Raw genomic sequence first — 17,982 nt, forward strand, 5'->3', positions numbered from 1 at the left:
CCATTGTGCATTTTCCCCAAGAACAATTGTTCCCACTTTATGCTCCTCAGCTCCTGTCTAATAGCAGTATAATTTCCCCTCCCTCAATTAAATACCTTCCCATACTGTGTGTTCCTATCCCTCTCCATGACTATGGTAAAGGTGAAGGAGTTGTGGTCACTGTCACCGAAATGCTCTCCCATCGAGACATCTGACACCTGGCCTGGTTCGTTGCTGAGCACCAAGTCCAATATGGCCTCCCCCCCCTCGTCGGCCTATCTACATATTGAGTCAGGAATCCTTCCTGTACACACCTGACAATCTGCTCCATCCAAACCGTTTGCTGTAAGGAGGTTCCAGTCAATATTAGGGAAGTTGAAGTCACTCATAACAACAACACTGTTATTTCTGCACTTTTCCAAATCTGCCGCCCAATCTGTTCCTCTATCTCTTTGCTACTACTGGTGGGTCCATAGAAAACTCCCAATAAAGTGACTGCTCCTTTCTTGTTTCTGACTTCCACCCATACTAAATCAGGAGACAAACCCTCCTCAACTACCTCCTTTTCTACAGCTGTGGTGCACTTACTAATTAACAGTGCCACTCCCCCTCCTTTTTTACCTCCCTCCCTATTCTTCTGAAAACATCTAAACCCCAGAACATCTAACAACTATTCCTGCCCCTGTGAAATCCATGTCTCCGTAATGGCCACAACATAGTAGTTCCAAGTACTGATCCATGCTCTAAGTTCATCTCCCTTATTCCTTACGCACCTTGCATTGAAACAGACACACTTTAACCCATTCCACTGAGTGCAACTTTGCCCTATCAACTGTCTATCTTTCCTCACAGACTTGCTGCATATTATTTCTGCCTGTTCAACAGCTACCCTATCCTCTGATCCATAACTCTGGTTCCCATCCCCCTGCCAAACTAGTTTAAACCCTCCCGAAGAGCTCTAGCAAACCTCCCACCCAAGATATTGGTGCCCCTCCAGTTTAGGTGCAATCCATCCTTCATGTACAGGTCCCCCCCCCCCCCCCCCCCCCGAAGATATCGCAATGATCCACATATCTGAAGCCTTCCCTCCTGCATAGCCACTCGTGTTCAGCTGCACTCGCTCTCTGTTCCTTGCCTCACTTGCACATGGCACCAATAGCAATCCTGAGATCACTACTCTGCTTATTCTGCTCTTTAGCTTCCAACCTAACTCCCTAAAGTGACTTTTTAGATCCTCCTCCCTTTTCTTAGCTATGTCGTTGGTGCCTGTGTGCACCACAACTTCTGGTTGCTCCCCTCCCCCTTAAGAATCCGGTAGACTGAATCCGAGACATCCCTGGAACTGGCACCTGGAAGGCAACATGCCTTCCAGGAGCCTCGCTCGCGACCACAGAATCTCCTATCTATTCCCCTAACCATTGAGTCTCCTATCACGATTGCTTTTCTATTCTCCCCCTCTGAGCCACAGAGCCAGACTCAGTGCCAGAGACTTGCCTTCCCCCAGTAGGTCATCCCCCCCCAACAGCATCCAAAACTGTACACTTATTTTGAAGGGGAACTGCCACGAGGGATCACTGTACTGTCTGCCTGTTTGTTTTCTTTCCCCGGATTGTAACCCAGCTACTCTTGTCCTGTACCTTGGGTGTGGCTACCTCCCCTGTAACTCTTCTCTATTACCCACTCTGCCTCCCGGCTGATCTGAAGTTCAATTAACTCCAGCTCCAGTTCCCTAATACGGTCTCTGAGGAGCTGGAGTTGGGTGCACTTCCCTCAGATATAGTCAGCGGGGACACCGGTGGTATCCCCCACCAACCCTATCCTACAGGAAGAACATGCAACTGCCCCAGCCTCCTTCCCCTCTTACCTTACAGAATATAGCTGCCCTGTGGACCAACTGGACCTTCTGAGCCACAGAGCCAGACTCGTGCCAGAGACCTGCCCTCTAGGGTCTTCCCAACTGGAATTACGCCCTGCGACTCTGCTCCCAGTCAGCTGCACTCTCTGGAAACTCCCGGCTTCCTTCACACTCTTTGAGGAAATGTAGGAAATGAAATGAAAGGAGCACCATGCTCCCTCCTCACCTAACTCCCTCAGTCACCAAACTTTCACTTTTGCACTCAAATTCACCCAAATTCAGCACTCAGAGCAAACAAAGTCAGCACTGTAGCTGGCTCACCTTTATACTGTGACTCTAGCCTCTGAAAACTGGCCTAATCCAATTAACTAATTAACAAGTTTCACCTGCAAATAGCTATAAGTAGAAGCTTTGTTTAAAGCTGATTGAATTCACCTTCTTCTCAACCAGCAACTTTGAAGTGAATTAACCACAGCCTCCTTCCCCATTCCCAAGGTTACCTGCCCCACCTTCTGTCCTCCCAGCCCTGTGTCTGCGTTGGGAGTGAGACCGCCTGGGGCTTTTTGCTGGAGGCCCCCTCCCGGGGTGAAGGCCCTGCTGCCTACCTCTGTCCTCCCACCCCTCTACCTGAGGTGGGAGTGACCACCTGTGGCCTATTGCTGCAGGCCCCCTCCTGGGGTGAAGGCCCTGCTTTATGTCCTCCCACCCCTCTGCCTGAGGTGAGAGTGGGACCACCTGGGGCTGCTGTGAAGGACTTTGTTTCGGGCCCCACAGGGCTGAAGAGCATCGTCCACCCGCCTTTTCACCACCTGTGGCGGGTGTGGGGCAGCTTGGGACATTGCTTTAGGCCCCTCCAGGGCTGAAGAACGCTGCCCCGCTCTGCTGTTGGCCTGAAACACCTTTCCCTTGTGGTACCTGCTGTAGTGGTGCCACATCCATCACCCTCCCCCACCACCATTCCCCCCCTACTACCCTGATCTCCGTGACATGGCCATGCCGCACCAGGGGTGGGCATGGCCAGTACCCCAGGGGCATCCTCCACTCTGCCGGAGGCAGGGCGACCAAGAATATATGCGGAGACGGCAGCCTCTCAACCTTCCGCTGCCTCCGCGACCCCCTCGCCCTTCTGTCTACTAACGCGGCAACTTGGGGACAAATGTTATGCCCACCCCACCATGACCATCGAGCCGTGCACTTGTGCGATGGCCAGGGTCGTCGGACCCTTGGCCACCGTAGCTGCCTCGCGGATGTACGCCAAGGCCGTGTTTTACCTGCGGGCCGAGCAGGCGGTCCACCGTGTTCTGAAAAGGGGGCTCACGGTGGGTGGGACACATGTGGCGGTGGACCCAGTGGAGGCCACCGCCGAATGTGTCGTTCTTTCCAACGTCCCGCCCTACCTCCTCACCGAGCTCCTCATGCCCCATCTCAACCTACTGGGGGAGGTCAGGTCCGGGGTGGTGCCGCTGCTGCTCAGCCTGCGGGACCCTTCCCTCTGTTATGTATACTCCTTCTGGTGTCAAGTTTTTGTCTGCCTGACCCGGGAGGAGGTCACAGAGGGAGGTTTTGTGGTCTCCCACCGAGGGGAGGACCATAAGTGTTCTGGTCTGCGGATGGCATACGGTGCCATACCTGCAGAGGACTGGAGCATATTCGCCATAACTGCCTCCAGCGCCATCTCCATGGCGGCAGTGGCTGGCACTGCCCCCTCTCCTCTACCACCTCTTTGTCTACCCAGCAGCCGGCCCATGACAACACCGCAGCTGCTGGCGGAGGGGGAGGGGGAGGGGGGGGGGGGGGGGGGGGGGGGGGAGCCCCCGCTTGACCAGCGACAGTTGAGAAAAGCAAAATGCGCAGCGGCATGGCGGTCAGACTGGGCCCTCCAAGACCTAGGCTTGGCCCTGGCCATTGTCCCCGTGCCCATCCAGTTCAGCCGTAGCCTCATCTCGGGACACCGCCTCCCTGGAGCAACATGAGGGGCCCGGAGAAACCATCGACCGGGCTCCAGAGGGAGACGGGATTCTGCGTCCGGCCCTGAGCTGTAGAACGTCTTATTGCCACCTCCAGTCTCCGCCGTGTCTTCTGCGGGGATCAACTGGGCTAAATGTTCCGGACTCCTGGTCAGTCCGTGGCAGATGGACCCACTCCCAGAGGAGCTCAGACCGTTTAGCTGGAGCCGGACCAACGTCCTCTACTTGGGAATTCATCTTTGCCCAGCAGAGGAAGCCTGGCCTGGCAGGAGCTGGAGACCAAGGTCACCACTCGCCTGGGACGCTGGACAGGACTGCTCCGAGTGCTGTCCCACAGGGGTCAAGTTCTCGTCATAAACCAGCTGATCGACTCTATGCTGTGGTACCGGCTGGTCACTTTGACCCCTCCCCCTGACTTTGTCACACGCACCCAGAGAACCCTGCTTTGGCTCTTCTGGGACAAAGGATTGCACTGGGTCGCTGCGGAGGTCTTGAGCCTCCCAATTGTGGAGGGCAGTCTGGCGCTCGTGTGCCTTCGCACCCAGGTCGTGACTTTCAGCCTTCAGACTCTGTAGCGATACCTGTCCGTTGAGCTTTCACCACGAAGGTGTGCCCTGGCGACCTATTTCTTCCGCCAGGTGCACGGCCTGAGCTACGACGTGCAGCTCCTGTTCGTTGACCGGAATGGTCTTCGGAATTCTTTGTTGGCGCTGCTTGTCTTGTACCAGGACCTTCTCAAAGTCCAGAACACGGTCGCCACGTGCCGCAGCTCTCCCCCATCAGGTGTAGTGGCTGTCGTAAGGGAGCCGCTGCTCAGCAATCCGCACCTCCGCCAATATCCATTCAGGTGGTTGGCGGAGCGGACGGTTGTGGATGCCGGGGTGATCAGGATCAGGGACGTGCTGGGTGGCGGAAGGGTGGGCTGGATGACACCCTATGAGTTTGCCAGGCGTGGAGCGGTGTCTGTCTGGTGCGCGGCCAATGCTATCCAAGGCCTGAAAACGGTCGTGCTCGGCCCCGTGGGCACACTTGGATTCGGGTTGGCGCGGTTGTGTGGTGGCATCCCGTCCGAGCAAACCCCTGCTCGGACGGAATTCCACAGTGGTCCCAAGCCCCGGAAACCCCACCCCCCTGGGTGCTGGTGCCTCACAGTCCTAGCCGCCTTGCTGAAATACCCTTTGTGCCTTTTCGCACTGCACGGAGGAGTTTCCTGTATGTCCTGCTGTTGCATACCTTCCAACTCCTTGTCCTTGACCGCCGCCCGGATATGCCTTGGCGTGCCTCATTGCCGTCTGGTGGCAGAGGTCCCCACTGGAGGTCCTTCTATGGAGGTGTCCTCCCCAGAAGACTGGAGGACCTGGGGTGGAGGTGCTGCACGTGGCAGTGCCGTGCAACCATTGTTTAAATCACTTCATGGCTTTGCCAGAGACCTGCCGCTTTTGCGGCCTGGTGGAGACCATGGAGCACTTCTATGTTGTCTGCCCTAGGCTTCACTCCCTTTTTGTTTTCTTGACAGCGTTGTTGTTGAGGTTTTATTTGCACTTCAGCCCCATGCTTCTGATCTATGGACATCCGGTGCAGAGGGGGGCAGGGAGTCCATTTATAGGTCCAGGCAGCGGGTGACCAAGGGGGTTGCCCAGCCTAACTGTCTGCCCATCTTCCGTGGCCTCGTTCGCGGCCGGGTGTCCCTGGAGTGGGAGTATGCGGTGGCCACGGGCACACTCAAGACCTTCCATGCTCGGTGGGCACCGCAGGGGTTGGACTGCCTTATCGACCCCAATTTTCGCACTTTAATTTGATGGGTTTTTGATAAGTTTTTGTTTCCTTTCTCGTTCTTTTTGGGCTGTGCTCCACAACTCATTGTTTTGGGGCACTCGCCTCTTTTGTTTTATCCATCAGTTACTTGACGTTCTTTTGCTTGGTTGTCACACCCAGCATCAAGCCAGTGTCAGTGTCGGATGCTGGCTTTACTCCTGTACGTGTAGATAAACGTACAGGTCATAACTTCACGAAAAAAACCCAAAAAAACAATAAAATAAAAAAGACAAAACACATAAACAAAAATATTTTTTCTTTGCTAAATTAGAGTAGTAAGACCATATAAAAGGTCTAAGACAAACAGCAACTTTTAAGTTGATTAACTGAATAAAAGACTAGACTTTAGATGAAAATGAACCCTTAATATCCCTCAGTCACCAAACTCTCACTATAGCATTCAAATGCACCCAAATTCAGCACTCAGTGCAGCCCTAGTGAGAATGTTTAATCATTCTATTACATAATAGCAATAATGTAACAATTGCAATGATGCAGTAACAACGATGTAAAAGCATGAGAAAATAGATAACACTGTAAGGCGTGAGTAAACTATGTAATTCCATATATGTTGGGAAATAACTTGCGAGGAGGTTCACGATAATAGTCTGGCACAGACATGGTTAATATGTGTAGAAGTAAATTACTGAGGATGCATGAATCTGAAACAAAAACAGAAAATGCTAGACAATTTCAGCATCTGCATAGAGAACATGGGCTGGATTCTCCACACCCCGACACGGAAATTGCTTTCGGCGACGGGATGGAGAATCCATTTTCCCGCACGAAATCGGGACCGGCGCCGGTTCCACTATTCTCCGCCCCCGAAAAGCGGCGTACTCAGGGAGTACGCTGATCTGAGTATCCATTGCCTCAGGCCAGTGCCTGAGACGTGTCCCACTATTCTCCGTTCCTGACCGACCGAATTCCCGACAGCGTGGTTCTAATATGGTCCTGCTGTTCGGGAACCTCACGAGGCGGCTGCGGGCTCAGACCGGGACTGCCACAGTCGGGGGAGGGCCAATCGACGGGCAGGGGGGGCTTCATTCTGGACTGAGAGCTATGTGTGCGGGTGGTCCGGGTCGGGTGAGCGGCGATGCGGGGCACTATTTCAGCGGTCCAGGCCCGCGAGCTGAGTCCGCCATGGAACACGACGTGGCCGCTGGAGGCCACCACTGTGCACATGCATGGCCTCTGACCAGGATGTGCGGTGGGCCGTATCAGCAACTGGAGCTGCGAGCTCCATGACAGCTGCCTGCTAGCCCCCTGCGAGAGGATGAATCTGTGGCCTTCTGACACCAGTTTTCCTGCCGTAAAAGTCCATAGTTTTCCCGACAGCATGGGGACATAGTCGCAGAAACTGAGAATCCAGCCCCATAGCTAACATTTTGGGTCTAGATGACTCTTTGTCAAAGCTGGTTAAAGCGGGACTGAGTACCTCACCGTGATGTACAAAGGCATATGATCCAGATACAGGGATCAGTGCGGCATTGAGCAGAGACGGAAAAACACATAAGCATGGAGATAGCTCCAAGCATGCACCCTTTTTTGTACCTGTGCAAGTAACTTGTAATAGAGACTTACAGATAACCTACTGAAGACTATGAAGACTTATTGAAGAGACACCATTCTGTAACGGGCACCCTCCCAACACCTACCACCAATGTGCTCCCTTATTTTCTTTGCTAGGAATAATGTGCGATGAAAATGAAACACATTTTTCACAGTCTGAGGCAGTTAAATGAAACAATCTCACATGTATTACAGTATTGAGTTGATCTAACCTTTTAGAGCAACAAATGCATTCTTATTTCTGTGTCCAAAATGCTCTGACATGAGGCAATATAGGTTTTTGCACAAGTTTGAGATAACTTCTTTGTATTCATGTGGAGGAGAATGTAATGTTTAGTTACTTAAATTTGGTATGAGTTGTCTCATTCTTTTGAATCTATTCTGGCTTCAAAACACCCTCCCATCTCTCGCCAGCTTAATCTCTCCCCTGGAGTTCTTGAACCATTTTCTGTTTGTGTTTTCTGTGCCATTCCATCAACTTTGTTTATCTGGCTACTTCACAGTAATCGGGAGTGTATCACTAGAACTATGCCTTTCATGAGGACAGAACTGAGAGGCTCCGATATGCTTGTGTGACTGTCACAAAGCAGAAAATAAGTGTGATGGATGAAAGCTGCGCCTAAGTGGCGGACTGCTCACATGCGGCTGTGAAAGGGCCCTGCCACGCTTCTCCCTCCAGAATCACTTGTACACTGTACACTACAAGCAGTACACTGCTTACTGCTGAACTGTGAGTGTTTGGTGGAGGGATGCTGGATGAGGGAGAGAGGCATCACGATGCCTGAATGATGATACTGAAAGACAGCACTAAGCCGTGACAGTGAATATATTTCCAGATGACACAGTGACATTGTTCACCTTGCAATCACATGTGATCAAAATGTTTTTATTTTTCTTGGCCTACTGTTTTATGTGCTGCTGGTGACATCCATAGCAGGGGAGAAGGCAGCCTGTTGAACTGTTGCCTTTGATAACTTGGGCGGTTGTCCTTTGGAGAGCTGAGACCTGGAGAGCTTTGGCCCTCTGGTGGGCTAGCTGCTCCCTCCGCTATGACAGAAGAGAGGTCACAGGCCGAGGGGAATGTGGACAGAGCGGACAACGTCTGATATCTTGAGTGGATGACCCAGGCGACCCACCTACTGCTCCTCTCTTCAGGTACCCGAGGGCCCTCACTGGACTCTTTGAGAGGAAGGGGCACCTGGAGGGACGTCAAGATGCCCCATTCCCCTCTCATGTTGCTCCTGCATGAACCCACCCATGGCAATAGAATGCAGGTCTACTCTGACATAAACTGGCCATTCTGCTGGACTAGAGTCTCCCTGGCATCTGCCATCCTCCCCATGGAGACCTCGAGACATGCGCATGTGGGCACTACTTCATTAGCGAGTAGGCAGATGGACTCATCCAACTCGCAGTCTTCCAACAGTTCTGCCTGATGTTCTCCTGCATTTTGCTGACACTCCAGCATGAGTCGAAAGGCTGATTGCAAAGTATTTTCATCAGATTCGCAGCTCACTCAGATTCGCCTCTTCCTCAGCAGTCAGCTGGGCGTCATGGAGCTCGGCTGAGCTTGCCTCGTTCTACTGCGGTGACCACCAGCTGTTAGACCCTTCCTGAACTACCACCAATGCGCCCCGAGGTGTGTCCACCTGAGCTGGTGGTGGATGCGTGCCATTAAGTGTACCCGAACAGGAGCAAGACTGTGGCGACTAGGGGATTTTCACAGTAACTTCATTGCAGCGTTAATGTAAGCCTACTTGTGACACTAATAAAGATTATTATTATTAAGACCCGCCGAGATGTCCACCTGAGCTGGTGGTGGATGCATGCCATAATGCACACCCACCACAGAAGGCAGCACAAGACCTCTGGTTGAATAAATAATGACAGTGGGACTGGGAGATATGGCCTAGTTTCCCGTCGCCCTCCGCAGTGGGATACACTTGCCATTCCCGCTCTCGCCATGGGACTCAGTCTCAGATGGGAGAATTCTGTTGCTGGTTGCTTGATTACAAACTCTCAAATGTAAAGTCATAACCTGCCAGATGTATGGAAATACTTAACTATCCAATGAAAGAGTCAGAAATTAAGAAAAGGTCCTACCCACTAAGTTAATAGTTTGAAGTGTGCTTCGCTCCATATTGTTAATTTAGCTTATTTCAAGGTGTACCAGTATATACTGACACGGAAATTCCATATTATCCAAATGACCACTGGATGGCAATAATAAGCATTGCCAAACCTTATAGAGAAACTCAAATAAAGCACTAGATGGCAGCATCAAATGTGTACGAATAATTCCTATATGAAGTAAAAATAACTAAAATTAACTTTTAGTGGTTTGCTTGATGGAATTGAACAGAATTACAATAAGTTCAATTATGGCTGACACTACATTTACACATTTTTCTGACATCAAATAGTAACATTTTCTGTCTGACAGCTTTCAATTAAGGGGCAAGTTAGCAAGGCCAATCCACCTACCCTGCACATCTTTGGGTTGTGGGGGTGAGAATCTTGCAGACATGGGGAGAATGTGCAAACTCCACACAGACAGTGACCTGGGGCCAGGATCGAACCCGGGTCCTCGATGCCGTGAGGCCGCAGTGCTAACCACTGCACCACCATGCCGCCCATCCTCGTTGTTGGTGTAGAAAAGTTAAATGCAAAATTACTCAATTTAAAAAAAAAATTAATTTAGAGTACTCAGTTCTTTTTTTACAATTAAGGGGTAATTTAGCATGGTCAATTTACCTACCCTGCACATCTTTTTTGGATTGGGGGTGAGACCCACGCAGACATGGCGAGAATGTGCACTCTCTACACGAACAGTGACCTGGGGCCAGGATTCAACCCGGGTCCTCAGAGACATGAAGCAGAATTGCTAACCACTATGCCACCATGCTGCCCCAAAATGACTCAATGTTTAATTGTCTTAAGAGCAAGTGTGATTCTAGTTGGAGGTTGTTTAGTATTTGTGAATGTATTAAAAGGAAGATAATGAAATGAAATTGAAGTGAGCCATTTTCTTTGAATAGAGATGGAAAGAGATGAAAGTCTCTATATAAAAATGCAAAGATGTTTAGAGATTAGAATTTATTCTGGACATGACACTGCGTTCTGCCCTACTCTCAGGATGATATAGTCAATGGTGTCCTCAATGGTGACTCAAGACTCTTTCAGGTGAAGACTTGAACCATGACGTTTTGTGGAAGTATCAAGCTGTCAGAACTGAAAAGATGCAACATTTTACAGAAAATGTTGTCCTACAGGCAGTACATAATCTAAAGAGATAGTATGTTACTGGGGAACTGTGAAATACAAAACCACAAGGTAGATACAGATCAGGGAAGCATTTAACACACCTTGGCATTCTGAAAATAAAACTTACATGACTTCTACACATTATCAACTGTCTTTTGGATAGGCTAATTATTTTGGCTTCACTACATCATCTAGAACACCATTACAAGTGTTGATTTTGTACAAAGAAACTCTCCCCGATATTTTACCAAAATTGTCCTTCTACCAGTTTTATTTCCTATTGTACTGTCCTTGAATATCTCGCAGTAGTGTTTTGTGTTAATTTCTTCCATGTCATCAAGTATTTTGCACAAACTATATGGCTCTCTCTGTTTCTTCCTTTCAAAGCTAAAGGGCCCCAGCAATTCCCATGTCTTTCCTTGTAAATCTTTGATACCAGGGATTCAGATTCATGCTCGTCTCTAAACCACGTCCACAACTTTAAGGTCTCCCTTATGTCTTTGTGAATATCATACTTAAAGAGTAGTCTGACCAAGGTTCTGTACATGACAGCTTCTGACTCCCAGTCAAATGATCTGTCAATATAATTAAGCATTTAACTTTGTTTACTGCTGATCCCCGGTGATTTGTTTTTGAATGCTAAATTTACTGTCATTCATTGATACTCTTGAACTTCACCATTAGCTGTTTTACACCATTGACAATCCAGTGCAGATCTTATGCTTCTATTGAATTTCCCATTTGGCCCCGGGTTACTGTCCATGTGGAGTTTGCACATTCTCCCTCTGTCTTTGTGGGTTTCACCCCCACAACCTAATATGAAGGTGGGTGAGATGTGCAGGTTAGGTGGATTGGCCACACTAAATTGCCACTTATTTGGAAAAAAAAATCATTGGGTACTCTAAATTTATTTATTTTTAAAATTCACATTGATTACTTTTGTAGGCCCTCGGTTGCTTTCTCTGGATCAACTGGGCTCTTAACTTAGTATTGACTGGAAATTTAACCGAATTTTGTTAGGTTCTAAGGGTGGAATTTTATGGCTCCTATGTTCCTGCCAAAGTCATTGGGGTTTTGACCGGCTCAGCACATTTTAGGTGCCCAGGTGGCACAGCCACATTGGCAATGCCAAGGTGCATGGGTGACATCTTGGCCATGCTGAGGATCAGGCCCAGTGGTGCCCACCTTATTAGGTGAAATGTGGGGGCTTGACCCCCTTATAGGTGAGTTTGGGCATGGGTGGGGGCGTGTTGGGGTGGGTCTCGAGATCAGGGCGCCAGATCGCTGAGACTAAGTGTACCCTCAGTGGGACGTACCCCGCTGAGGCCCCGAAATAAAACAGTGTCCCATTAGATAGCAGGGTCTTTTTTGGTACTGCCAGCGCCGGAAAACACCCGACTAAATGCACTCGACACGTGACTCTGTTTCATTTCCATTAAATCGTGCACCTAGTCTCGCACGGTTCAGTGAGATCAGGAACCCACTTAGCCCTGCTGCCGCCCGGATCGATGGGCCACCCAGCATCTATCAGCCTTGCTGAGGAGACCCCAGCCAGGTACCGTTCAGTACTGGTCCCTATAAACAAGTACCTGGGGTGGTCTCCAAGATGATCAAAGACCCCTGGGTATTCGGCCTTTGGGCAAGGTGGCACCCTGGCACTGTCAGTGCTACCTGGGCACGTTAACACTGCTGGCCTGGCACCCTAGCAGTGCCAGAGGCTGGAGGCCCCATCATGTGCCAGAAACATGCCAGCTGATTGGCAGGGGAGGGGGGTGCCAGATCTTGGACATTGTGTGGGGACTCACTTTCCCCTTCTCCTTGCAAGAGAAAAGGGCCCACAACACCAAAAAAGGAGTGCAGATGGGTGGAGGTGTGCTGGACATCCGAACCCTGACAGCCTCTGAGGATGAGGTTCTCGACCTGGTCAGAGAGGACAGGGATCTGGGGTGTAGCAAAAGAGAAAATCAGTGCAGTGCGAAGAGTGAGGAGGCCTTGAGCTTGGTATCCACCGTTGGGCAGAAAGGAAACACTCACCAGGTATGGATGGGAAGGGAGAATGAGAAGGCTTTGCCCTAATTTATTATATTTATCAATTCAGGCTGCTGCCTTGACAGGGTCTGAATAGTTATGCTCCACGGAGGGGGACATGAAATTCTTAGAGGATGCAACATCTCAAAATTTGGCCACATCCTCCAACAGCACACATTCCCGACAATATGTATATATTCCTAACCTGAGTGGGTGTCACGGTCTGATGAGCACTTCAGACATGCAGGAGTACTTTGGGGAGATTTGCGACAGCTATAGTCCTGACAGTTGGAGGCCAGGTCCTTGCTGTCCTCGGGTTAGTTTTGGCCAGATGGAGCCAGTAGGCTGATTGTGTGCTCGACAATCTATCATCACTGGCACTTTCCATTGAAATGAGAAAGCACTCTAAAACTGCTCCGCCTTGCCGCAGCTTCTCTTACCTTAAAACTTTTGCTGGGTGCTTATTTCCTTGCTTCCCTGGCCACCAGTTAAATCCCAACCCAACATCACTAGAACATCATTCACCTCATTAAGGTTTGGGGGATCTTAACGTGTGCAAAATTGCCCAAGATTACACTGCAAAACCTCAGAAGTAATGTATTGGCTGGTAAGTTCTTTTGAGGGGCGGGGGTGGGGGAGGGTGGATGTCGTGATGTTGCGAAAGACGATAGTCAGCGCAAGCTTGTTCTTTCTAACTCGACTGACTCCCACTCGGTGTATATTTTTGTTTTTCTGAAGGTTCTGAAACATTATTGCCATCTTAGTAACAAATGATGCATCTGCAGCCACTGTGTGTGTATGTGCGTGTGTACATGGTACGGTTACTTACACTGCACTAAAGATTATACTGGTGTCAAATCAATAGGGATGTCTCCACACGACTTCTTTCAAGGACAAGGTTCCAGAGCCAGCTGCTCCAATTTGAGCTATTTCTCCAAATTCCAGGTCAAAGCATCCATGCCTTGCACAGAAGTTACAAATGATGTGGAGATGCCGGCGTTGGACTGGGGTGAGCACAATAAGAAGTCTTACAACACCAGGTTAAAGTCCAACATGTTTGTTTCAAACCTTCCCCTGAGGAAGGAGCAGTGCTCCGAAAGCTAGTGTTTGAAACAACAAACAAACATGTTGGACTTTAATCTGGTGTTGTAAGACTTCTTACAGAAATTACAAAAGGCAGGCAGTTCGGCTGAAACAATTCACACTGCGGAGTACTCCACAGCCAGCTGACTAAAGATTTACACCCATTCACTATTACATCGCAACTTTTACACGCCTCTTGCCATAAAATCCCGTCTTTTATTAGCTTGTATAATCACCCACTTGATGAACTGTTTTTCAACCGGAACTTGTAAAACTCTCTGCTCTTCCACATCACTCAAGCTTTCCCTTACTCAGAGCATACTCCTTATATCAAACTGCGCCAATTCACTTTAGTATCGTTTGCAAATTTGGGTATTTCTATGTCCCATCTGAATCACTGATGTGCGGCCAGTGAACAGAAATGGTCCCAGAACAGAACCGCTACCCACTCTGAGAAACTGCTCTTAAATCCCATTCCCGGTTTCCTCGCTTCTAGTTCAGTTTGCTCTCCTCGCCCACCTCCATATCCTGCTCCATATTCTTTATCCCACATCTTGTCAGAGGGCATCTGGCTACACCGTATCTCACGTCCCACCCCCCGACGAGAAACTCGACCATTAGAATCGGGAAACAGAAAACTTTGGTCGTTTTAATTTCTAAAAAGAAAACAAATCAGCGCCCGTGTGCAAGAACTCCTGCACAGCAAGGGGCCACATCGCGAGGGGAAGGGAGCGGGTCAGAAACCCACACAAGGGACGAGAGAAGGCGTCTGCCACCTCTTTCCTCTGGGGAAGTCGCGCGCTCTCCCGCCCCTTTGCGAAGCCCTTTGACGGGGCAACCGAACGTGCTGGCACGCTTCCCGCCTCTCTGATTGGCTGTGCGGCGGGCGGGCGGGCGGGCAAGATGCCGCTGTCAATCAACTGACGTCACAATGCCCGGGGTGCCGGGTTAGGTTGAGCGGGAGGTTGTGGTTGTTCTGCTACGGACTCTGCTCCTCCTCCTGTTGCTGTTCTTCCCCTTCCCAGTGCACTGAGTGTTCGCCCCTAAGAGGCTGGAGTGAGAGCGGCCGCAATGCTCTGGAAAACCCACTCTCTCCCGGCGGTAGTATGGATGTTCCTGGTCGCCTTCCCACCGCGGAGCACTGCTTGCCCCAGCCGGTGCCTTTGTTTCCGCACCACGGTGAGGTGCATGCATCTCACGCTGGAGCACATACCTGCCGTCTCCCCGCAAACGACAATCCTGTGAGTATGGGCACAGCTTTTGCATGGGAGGGCAGACTGAGCACTGACTTTGCTGTAGTGCTTTACCGGGATTAGATGCAGCTGCAAGCCCAGGCTCTAAGCCACTGTTTTGATTGATGTTTACCAGTGAGTTAAGTGTGCGACACAGTAGTGTGTTTATGAAGACACTTGCATCTTTTTCCCCCTGGACCTGTGAATAGTCTCCAATTTTGCAGAACATTCTGTAAATTGGGATGGTTCTGTCTTTCTAATCGGTTGCCTTAACTGCCTGCATTGAAACTGTTCGATAGATTTTATTTGGGGTGGTGGTGGAATACAGTATTTTAGAAAACAGTTGCCTTGTACAGACGATGATGGTTGTTGAAGACATGGTGCTAAAGAGGATGTGTTTCAAGGAGCCAAAGGTATTGTTGAGTGGAAAGTTTAGACACAGCACATCTGGTTTTAAGGAAGGGGGGAGGTGATATCTCATAATCTAAAAGCCACATTTTAAAGCGAGACGCAGAAAAGAAAGACAAAAGATCTTCTGTAGAATGTTTGCATTTAGTTGTGAATGCAGGGTCTCCTGACAGGGCGCCTACTGAAGCTCGCCCGGAGTCGGGCACTTCTCTTCAGTGACTCCGATTCGATCCATTGACCAAGTGTAAAATATAATGTTCTGTGCATGACCTGGAAGCTATGGGTAACTGGATTGAGGAGATCAGACCAAATGGCAGCTTTTCATAATGCTAAAGAAACTTGTAGCTTGGGAGAAATAAACGTTGTTCAACCGTGGTCACTTTTGATTAAACACTGGTTATGTATTAAAATCGAATGTAGGTAAAGGACAGCGGATATTTTTTTCAATCGAGTCCTGGTTTACTTTTTAATGGGGGGTGGGGGAGGGGATCGGAAGACGTAATCGAAACGTTATTGGTTCAGGAAGCATTTTTTCCATCGAAGTGCTGAGACGCATTGTCAGGATTATTGGACTTTATTCTCACAGTGGAATGTAAATACTTGTACCGAATCCGTAACGGGGGAGGGGAGAGAGGGCAACGCTCCTGTTCGCTTTGCAAACAGGCTGTGTGTCGAAACAAAATGGACTGTTGAGCCTAGTGGAAAACAATGCATGCCATTAATTGATGTCAACAATTTTGCCTTTTTTGGTGGGGTGGGAGAGAAGTGTTTCCCTCTGTTATTGTCTGTAACCCATGCCCTCATGGGACTCTAGAATCTGCATCACTAAATATACTTTCCTGAAATTGATGCTCTTACCCTGGTGCAGTGGCGTGCAGAGGTCTGGTGATGCCCGGGGCAAATCTTGATTGTATGCCCCAAAGACTCAAGTATAAGGCCTAATATACTGAGAAATATTATGAGAAAGGAAAACATTTTGAATATATAAACACAGATGAAACATGAAATAAACGCTTTATTTGATTTTAATATAAATCAATCAAATTTATTAAGTTCTTTTCCCCAAATGATACCTCCTGTCACAAAACACCAGAACTACTTCACTTTTTACATCAGCTGTGAGAAATTCTGTTTCAATGCTTATTAAAGCCAGGTTGGTCAGTCGCTCCTGTGACATAGAAGACCTCAGATATGTTTTTATTAATTTCAGTTTTAAAAATGACCTTTCGCAGCTTGCGACTGAAAATGCGATTGTAAGCAGTAATCTGTATGAAACACACAGCGTCGGAAAGACATCCCTCCCATACTGCAGTAAAGACTCCAGAGCATCTTTAGGATCAGGGGGAACTCTATTCCCTCCAGCTCGAAGGAGCATCACAAAATCAATAATTTTGTCATATAACTGAATTGCAACCACATCATTGTCATAATAATTTGCAAAGTCTGAACTTTTAAAAAAAATTCTCTCTTTCTTGTTCATCTTCAATCACTACTGAATTCAAGTTCAGAAGAAAAGAAAATCGGTCACTGAGTCTTTGAAGACGGACACTGCGGTCTTCAATTTCAGTTTTTAATCTGTTCACAATCTCTACCATTACTCTATTCATTTCTTCTTGTGCCGTCAGTCCACTATCTCTTGCTGACTCTCCAGGCATTATTATTCTTCTCCTTGTTCGTGCAATTGGTATTCCCCAATTTTCACAATATTCACTGGCTAAATCTATTGCATTGTGGATAATTTCGTCATTCTTCAAATTCAAGATATGAATAAGTCCTCTCAGATCACAAGAAGCTTCATGGAACCCCATTTTCAGATCCTGCAAACGTTTTGAGACTTTCTCCACTGATGATAAAACTGAGTACCAAAAATTTAATAAAGCTATAAACGGGAACTGTTGAATAGTGATCAGTAGCGATCCTGCATCAGATTTAGTTTCCCTTGAAAATTCTCCTTCCAGCAGGTGTTGAAGGCTTGCAATAACGTTGTCACACTCTTCGTGGATTACTTGCACAGCATCATGGCTGGAACTCCATCTTGTGCCACACTGTCTTTTCACAGTCCGAGTGACAAATGATTTTAACACTTCCCAACGAGAAGTAGATGAAGAAAAAAGAGTAAGGAGTTTTTCTAGAATGCCAAAAAATGTAACAACAACAGGTTGAACCTCACTTGCATGGACACAGGCCAAATTGAGGCTGTGGTTCTCGCAGTTCACAAACACAGCTTTTGGGTTAACTTCAAGAATTTTTTGTTGAACACCTCCTCTCACTCCAGCCATAACTGCTGCGTTATCATATGCTTGACCACGACAGTCATTCATGGAAATTTTGTCTTCTTCCAATTTTTCCTGAATTTTATTTACCAGGCTGACTGCATCTTTCTTGTTGACTTGAAAAAATCCCAGAAATGTCTCCTTTATTTCTACTTTTCTGTTTTCATCAATATGAACGTAACGCAGAATTTCAGAAACCTGATCTTCATGGGCAATATCTGGAGTTGAATCCAGCATTATGCTAAAATATTTTGCGTCCTTAATTTAGGAAATTATATTTTTCTTGACAGTTTCACCAAGAAGATTGATTATTTCGTTTTGAATTCTGTTGGACAAGTAGGTGACACTTTTTGGTTTCTCTTTCCCTCTCTGCAAGTGTTTTGCTAAGATGTCATCATATTTGGCCAAAAGTCTGATTGTTGCTAGAACGTTTCCTGTATTTTCACTGACTGTCTTCCCTGGCTCTGATAACCCAGATATTCCTTCTCCTCGATGTCCACGATAGG

The 17,982-nt window shown here is 48.3% G+C and overlaps 1 protein-coding gene across 3 annotated transcripts in view; it reads left to right on the forward strand.

The window, feature by feature from the left end:
* The first annotated feature begins 14,489 nt into the window (after nucleotides 1-14,489).
* LOC119967608 (peroxidasin homolog) overlaps nucleotides 14,490-17,982 on the forward strand; it is a 285,117-nt gene continuing 281,624 nt past the window's right edge. For all 3 annotated transcript variants that reach the window (XM_038800359.1, XM_038800361.1, XM_038800360.1), the window contains exon 1: nucleotides 14,490-14,804. In XM_038800359.1, coding sequence (XP_038656287.1) covers nucleotides 14,635-14,804 — 170 coding nt within the window. In that variant the 5' untranslated portion in view covers nucleotides 14,490-14,634. The remainder of the gene's footprint in view (nucleotides 14,805-17,982) is intronic.

This window comes from Scyliorhinus canicula, chromosome 6, assembly GCF_902713615.1.
Source record: "Scyliorhinus canicula chromosome 6, sScyCan1.1, whole genome shotgun sequence".
Lineage (NCBI taxonomy): Eukaryota > Metazoa > Chordata > Chondrichthyes > Carcharhiniformes > Scyliorhinidae > Scyliorhinus > Scyliorhinus canicula.